This window comes from Kogia breviceps, chromosome 17, assembly GCF_026419965.1.
Source record: "Kogia breviceps isolate mKogBre1 chromosome 17, mKogBre1 haplotype 1, whole genome shotgun sequence".
NCBI lineage: Eukaryota > Metazoa > Chordata > Mammalia > Artiodactyla > Physeteridae > Kogia > Kogia breviceps.
The window spans coordinates 3,050,595-3,058,143 of record NC_081326.1 but is presented as its reverse complement, the minus strand read 5'-3'; the positions used below and the strand labels follow the sequence as shown (position 1 = coordinate 3,058,143).

The 7,549-nt window shown below is 57.0% G+C and overlaps 1 protein-coding gene across 1 annotated transcript; it reads right to left on the bottom strand.

Annotated features, from left to right (window-relative positions):
* Positions 1 to 1,979: 1,979 nt before the first annotated feature.
* On the bottom strand, positions 1,980 to 4,179 carry SOX17 (SRY-box transcription factor 17). Its single transcript, XM_059043539.2, has 2 exons — positions 3,846 to 4,179; positions 1,980 to 3,286 (listed from the first exon to the last, which is right to left on the bottom strand). Exons 1-2 carry the CDS (start codon positions 4,150 to 4,152, stop codon positions 2,367 to 2,369), a joined length of 1,227 nt encoding a protein of 408 aa, XP_058899522.1. The 5' UTR covers positions 4,153 to 4,179; the 3' UTR covers positions 1,980 to 2,366.
* Between the last annotated feature and the right edge of the window lie 3,370 nt (positions 4,180 to 7,549).

Below are 7,549 nucleotides of genomic sequence, written 5' to 3'. Positions count from 1 at the left end.
GAATTATTGTGAGGACTAATTTCCCTCCGTTGGGGGTTACAGGCATTGGAAATGCTGAACAATTTTAGCTCGTATTTTCCCCTCGTTATTTGACAGGTCCCTGGTGAGCAGGTAAGAATGTAACGTCACCGGACTTCTCCCCCCAAGCACTTTCTTTTCTCCTTTCCTCTTTACCCTGTGTATCTTCTGAATTATTTTATTTTTGGCCGCACTGCACCGGCACTCAGAACTTCCCCGACCAGGTATCAAACCCGTGTCCCCTGCAGTGGAAGCGCAGAGTCTTAACCACTGGACCACCGGGGAAATCCGTATCATCTTAACTTTGTCGAAAGGCAGCAGCAAAGGATACATACAACTGAGTCTCCTTGGGCCAACCAAGTATGCACTAAAACGCCTGGTGTGATCTGAACTGGCGACACAGCCTTGAACCTGAGTGAGTGAAGTATCTCTGCTCACTTTATCCATCAGGAAAGTAGGAAGCAGAACCTGTCTGGGGTCAGAGGAAGAAAGAATGGAAAAGGCTAAGGTACCAGAGGTAAATAAACTGGATTGGAGGATAGCCAGAACCTGGAGTGAACGTTTTCATTTCAAATGTTAAGGTAACCTCTGTTACACCTAACAAAATACTTACCTTTCCTCACTGAAACCTTCCTCCCGAACATTTATTCCTAGCACCCCAGAACCCTTTGTAAAAAACACACACCCTGCCATATTCTTCAAGAGAATCCAGCCAACCACAGTCACCTCAGATAACCCTCAAGATAAATGCTTTAACCCATCTTCCCACCCCTTCCTTTTTCTCTATAGCATCTATCAGCATGGAGAATGAGACAGTTTCTCACCACCAGAATGCAAGTTCCCCCAGTGCCCACGGGTACACCCTGCACAAAGGAAAACAAATGTGCACGAATATGTTGTCAGAACTTGCAACACCAAGCGTTCACCGCGCACACGGCAGGTGAGGTGCCTGCCGTGCCTCACTTGCAAAATGGGGAGGATTGCACCTAATCTCACAGGCTCGATCCGGCTCCAATTCGGTACAAGATGGCACTGGTGAAACACCCGGCACAAGAAATGCCCATCACAGATCGTCTGTACCCATCCATTTATGTCTCAACCGCAAAGTGTGATGGGAAGGGCCACGCAATTAGCGCTGCAGCAGCGAGCAAGGCTGACCTGCTTCACAAGCTGTGACTCAGTTTCTTCCCTGTAAGGGCAGGATAGTGGTGCCCTGGGACTGCAGATACAGCTGCATTTGTAAAGCACACTGCCTGCAAATCATCCCTGGATTTCCCCCCCCACCCCGCCGCCCCAAGCTTAAGAACTGCTGGTGCCAGGACCTGCAGTGGACCCTGTACGCAGTTTATAGCAAAATATCACATTGAAATGATAGCTGCTAAGTTTCATTAACAGTTGAGGTCACAATGCACATTTTATTTTGATTAGTTCCTGTGACTCCTTCAAATTATTTTTAACCCAGCAACACTACTTCCCCCAAGGTTTAGATGTGCGATGATTGGTGAGTTCAGTGTTGAGGAGTTTATAAAGACTCTTTGGTGAAATACAGACAAGAGAAAAAGACAATCCAAAAGCCTCTTTAGTCACATCTCAAGATTCAACAAGAAAACCGGAATTACCTGGATGTTCTCCTCTGATTTAGAAAGTGATATACTAAAATTGAAAATATTTCGAGTGTTACGATTCACCACTACTTTGTAGGCACTAGGGTCACTTGAAATGTACAGTAGGCTCATTCTGTGAGGTTTTTTCTCCCCTAGCAAAGACAACCTGGGACACCCCAAATGTTCATCTGAGGGCTTCTCCTTCAAGGCACTCAGGTCTACTATTACAGGAGAAGGAGAAATTTACAGTGACTATATATTTAGTGTCATCATTAAAATATTTCTAATTCTATTAAATGCTTAACAGCGATCTCAAAAATTGGCTTCTGTGACAGAGGCGCTAGCAGAGTGAAAAAGTAGGATTCCAGATTTTATTTATTTATTTATTTTTAAGATTGAAAAAACACACCCGGGATAAAATTTCTTAGATCAATAAAGCTTCGGGAAACGGAGCGAGTTGTTCCGGGGCCCACTGAAAACTGGTGAACTTGAACTCGGAAATGGGGTTTTGACGACGCAGCTGTGGGAAACCAAGTGTCTGAACCAATCTTCAAACACCACCTCACATTTTTCTCCCCCCAAGTGTTCGAGTGGCAGACAAAATAAATTACCATAAATTATACGCCAAGGCAACTTCAAAACAACATGACACGACATGAGGCGGAGGACTTCCTTAGCTCCTCCAGGAAGAGTGTGTAACACTGTTTGTGCTTCTGGCCTACAGGCTGGGTCGGAGGGGACCCGTCAGACGTCGGGGTAGTTGCAGTAATACACCGCGGAGCTGGCGTCGGACACCACCGAGGAGATGGCCCCGTGGCTGTCCGCCAGATTCACGCCGGAGTCGTGTCCCTGGTAGGAGAGCCCCATCTCGGGCTTGCACACGAAGTGCAGGTACTGTTCGAATTCCGTGCGGTCCACCTCCCCGAGGAGCTCGGCCGGCTGGCCGGGGTCCGCGCCGTCCCGGCAGGGCAGCGCCTCGGGCGGCGGCGACGGCTGCCCCGGGCCCGGCGGGGGCGGCTGCGGCGGCACCTGGAAGCCGCGCCCGCCGCCCGCCGCCGCCGGCGAGCCCATCGCGCCGTAGTACATGTGCAGGGCGCTGGGGGGCGCCAGGAGGCCCGGCATCGCGGGGCCCGCGGGCTCCGGGCCGAGCCGGGCGTGCAGGGGCCCGGCGGCGGGCGGCTCCGGGGGCGCCGCGTAGTCCGCGGCCTGCGCGTAGCTGTAGGGCCCGGCGGCCGGACAGTCCCCGGGCAGCGGCGCGGCGAAGAAGGCGGGGTCGGGCTCCACGCCGTCCAGCGGGGACGTGTCGGGCGTGGGCAGCGGGTAGCCGTCGAGCGGGGGCGCGCCCAGGGCCTGGCAGTCGCGGTAGTGGCCACCCATGTGCGGGGGCAGCAGCGGCGGGCCCGCGGGGAAGCCCTGCTCAGGGAAGGGCAGGCCCAGACCGTCCATGGCCACGCGGCCGCCCTCGGGGCCCAGCGCGGCCGCCGGCGGCTCGGCGAGGCCGTGCAGGAAGCCGCCCTCCACCCGCTTCAGCCGCTTCACCTGCTTGCGCCGCCGCGGCCGGTACTTGTAGTTGGGGTGGTCCTGCATGTGCTGCACGCGCAGCCGCTCGGCCTCCTCCACGAAGGGCCGCTTCTCCGCCAGCGTCAGCGCCTTCCACGACTTGCCTGCGGGAGCGCGGGAGGCGGAGAGGCGCGCGGGCTCAGGGTGGGAGCCCCGCTGCCGGGCCCCAGCTGGTCCCTCCACCCCGCCTCCGACCTCGGATTGTGCGGCCCGGGCAGGGAAGGGAAGGGGTCCGGGTGAAGGTGAGCGCTGGGCCTGCGGAGGCCGAGCACTCGGGGAAGACGCGAGGCCTCGGGTGCCTTCCCGCCGCCCCCTGGAAGCGGCTTCCCGCTCACCCGCTCGCGGTCGTCCGAGGAACCGAGAGCGTCCCCGCCCGGGCGAGGAGTCGGGGGGTCGGGCGCCACCAAGCCAGCTCCGCGCCAGGGCGCCCTCGCCGCCACCCCGACGCGCGGGGAAGCCGCCTCCCGGAGCCGCGGGACCGGGGAAGCCGGGCGCCGAGGCCCAAAGCCGTTCGTTCGGAGACTCGGGAAGGGACCGAGGGCCCCAGGGAAGGACGCGGCGGCCGCGCACCCCCGGCCTCCTCCGGCGCGAGGCCCACGCCCCGTGAGGCTCAAGGAAGCGGCTCCACGACTCGCACTGTCTGGGCCCCGGGCTCGGACTCACCCAGCATCTTGCTCAGCTCGGCGTTGTGCAGGTCCGGGTTCTGCTGCGCCAGGCGCTTGCGTTCGTCCTTCGCCCACACCATGAAGGCGTTCATCGGCCGCCGGATGCGAGACTCGCCCTTGGCTCGGCCCGCCGTCCCAGCCGGCGCCCCGCTGCTCGCCGCCGCCTCGCCCTTCATCTTCATGTCCCCGAGGGGACTCAGCGACTCGGCCCAGGGGCAGGGGCCCAGCCCGGCCATCACGGCGGGCAGCGCGCTCCGGGGCTGGCTCTGCTCGTCACTGGCGTACCCCGCATCCGGGCTGCTCATGGCGCTCCAGCCCTGCCCCGCGCCCCGCGCCCCGCGCCCCTCCGCCGGACACGCCGCCTCCCCCGACCGGGGGCGGGGAGGGGGTGGGGAGCGAGAGAGGGAGATGCCCCGCGGGCCGCCCGCGCCCCCCGGCCCGACCCCGCCGCCGGCGTCCCTGGCAGACCGCAGCCCCGGCGCAGCCAGCGTCCCCGCCGGCCCAGTGACACTGCGGGCGCCCCTAGGCCGCGGGGCCTTTTCTGCACAGACGTGGCCAATGGAGCGACGGGGGCGGGCCGGGCCGGCGTCGCCAGGCCCACGCCCAGCTCGCCGCCCAAGTCCCAAGTCCCAGCTCAACCCCACGCCCGCCCTTTCCCCTCCCCCGCCCCGACCCCGCGCCCAGGGCTACACCTGCCCCCGGGAAAAGTGGCTGCAGCCGGGCTCCGGCGCCGCGCCCTCTCCGACCCGCGAAGGGAGACTTCTCGAAAACTTTCCCGGGAGCTCCTCGCGCGGCTGCGCACAAGCACTCGGCCCCGGCCCTTCGGACCCGCGCACGAAGCATCCACTAAGCCCGGAGCTGAGGGTGTTTCAGCGGCGGGTGACCTAGCCTTCTTCCGAGAGACCTCCGGACGTCTTCAGGTTGAAAAATACTTTCTCTTCCCGAGGACACAACGTGCTTGTTGTACTCTATTCCAAATGCTCTGTCCGAGGTAAATCCTACTTTCTAAGACAAGATTACAAACGTCATTGCGAAGAAATGAAAACCTTTATCCAAAAAGACGAACCAACGCTTGAAAATCTGTACGTGAAATGTACAGTAAACGTGACAAAGTTTTCTCATATGTGTTCAGTAAAAGAGGCAAGGCTTAGTTTGGATTTCTGAAACGTGGTAAAGACAGCAGGGATATTTATCTAAATGCCTGCCGATTTAGAGGAAAGAAAGCAACTCCTGAGGAGAAAATAACTGTAGCTCGGAGGGCCAGCTTGAGGTGGTGACCCTCACAGATGACTCGGGGAGTCCTCTGTGTTCCTCTAGACCGCAGTGAAAATCTGAATGACCGTTAAACTTCTGTATCAATCTGAGAAACCTTTTGAGTGGGATTTGTAAGCAAGCCCTTACATTGCTCTTATATACAGCCACCATCCCTTCAAACGTCAGCAAACTAGTGTATCCTTATAACCCTATGAGGGAGAGGCTATTATATCTTACAGTAGAGGAAACTGAGGCACGGAGAGGTTAAGGACCTTGCCCGAGATCACGGCAAGTGGAACTCATCTCCAGTAGTCTCTGCCCTCAGACTTGGAGCTCTTAACCTCTAAGCCAAGCTGTTGTATTCGTGTACTTGTTTGTGTATTGCGTTGTTTTCTCCAGCAACGAACACAGCCATTCCTGCATAATTAGATAACTTTGCAAAGAAACCAATATATCAGTCTCTACAACAGACTTTGTTTACTGTGAAGGGGTGAAGAAAAACTAGGGCTTACAGCCGGGATCTGGGAGGTAAGTGCTGCAGCTTCTAGTGTGATGTTACAGCGACAAGTAATCTATCAAGGCCGCTTGTTAGTGGCATTCATAAAAACAAAGAAACAAACTTTGAAAACACTTGGCCTTCGGTTTCTCTGGCTTTGCTATTGCTCCAAAGAACTTCTGCACACTTGTTTTAAGTGTGCAGCTTGAACTCCGTGAGGATCTGTGACATTGGCTGCCCTCCCTCACCTTCAGCGGCCAGAAAGTGGTCCTAGTTCCTGGGTGGCTGAGGTTCAGACAGGAATTTTAAAAGTAATCTGCTTAAGGAAATCATAGAGAGGTGTTATTTTTAATTGGTGGTTTTGAAGCAATTGCTAATCTTAAACACATTTAACTGATCGTGTACTTTTCCTTTAAGAGTTTATTTTTCTGAAAAAGAAAAATATGGGCTTGAAAATTAAGCAAGACTGCATTACAACTGGTTATCTGATAAGGAAACTATAGAAGTAGAGAGAACAAATTTATCACGTAGCGCCTGGCTCCTTGATGTTTTCTTGGTGATTTCTCTAACTATGCTGCAAAGTAATATCTTCTCAGAGATCTCAAAGCAGGACTTTCTATCAGCGCAAAAGTTTTTATGAACTAATAGGAGTTTTCTTAGAATAGAGATGGAAAACCAAACAAAAATAATCCCTGTTCGAGAATACATTTTATCTGTCTGGATGAATCTATATGACTAATTCCATTAAAAAAATAACATAGGGTACAGGAAATACAATCCACGTGTGAGTCCAAAAAATGTATATGCACGGATTTACCCTTGTACACTTTCTTCATCCTCGTGTTCCTCCTCGGAACCTCATTGCAGGGAGAGGTGCCACAAGGGTCGAGAAAGTCATGGGGAAAAAAACCGGGGGGAGGCAGTTTTCCCCATCATTATTTGCTCTTGTTCCTGGAGATTAACAACTGATTTTTCTTGGGTAAGACACTGAGAATTCAGGTGAGAGCACAGGACCCACAGGATGGAGCCGGAGCTACAGATTTTAGCGCCCCTCCCCCTACTGCTTATAACACCCTTCCTGCGAGTTACGAAGTAGCCATTTACTTCTCGTTACAGGCTGGAATCGTGGTGCCTTTCCAAGACTAGGCCCTTCTGTACCACACGTTACCTGTATCTAATCTCTTCTGATCCTTCACTTGCCATAGATTTGGGGGGAGCGTGTCGGGGCCGGCGGCGCCGCAGGCCGGTCTGCGCGGTGTGCGGACCCTTCTATTTCGGTCCCTTTACTGCACGCGGTGTTGGAAGTCGAGCTCGGGACGTTATCAGAGCCAGCCACAAATGCCACATGAAAAGCAGCAAACATCCGGAGTGGCTTCCTGCGGGCCTTGCTTTCCTCATCACTAGAGATTTACGCGGGGGGAGGGGGGCAAACGAGTGCGCGAGGAAGAGCCGTGTACACGCGGCCGGCCGGGCGCGCCCGCAGTGCACGGACCGAGGTCTCTGGGCTCCCGGCCACGAATGGCACGCCCGGTCCCCAGGCCAGACCCGAGGCTCAAGGGCTGGGCGAGGACGCGACTAGCGCGGCACGAGGCCGTGCCGTCGCCCCTCGGGGCCCGTGGCCGGCGGGCGCAGAAATGAGCCCGGGGGGGTGGGGGTGGCGAGCCGCGGCCCGGACCCCTGAGAGACCAGGCACGGGCCGGGGGTCTCCGGCGGGCTTTCGCGTGTCGATGCTGGGGAAGCGGGGAGCGGACGGAGGGCGCTCCGGCGGCCGGGGAAGGCCGCGGGCACCGGGGCGGATCCGGCTCGGCCCCGGAGGGCTAGCGCGCGCCGCCGACGCCGGGAGCGGACGGACAGCGGTACCCCCGGAGCAGGGAACAGGCACAGGGCCTTTGCGTTCATAAGTCGCGCGCCCGCGGCGGCCTCCGGGAGCCGAGCGGAAGGGAAGCGCGCCC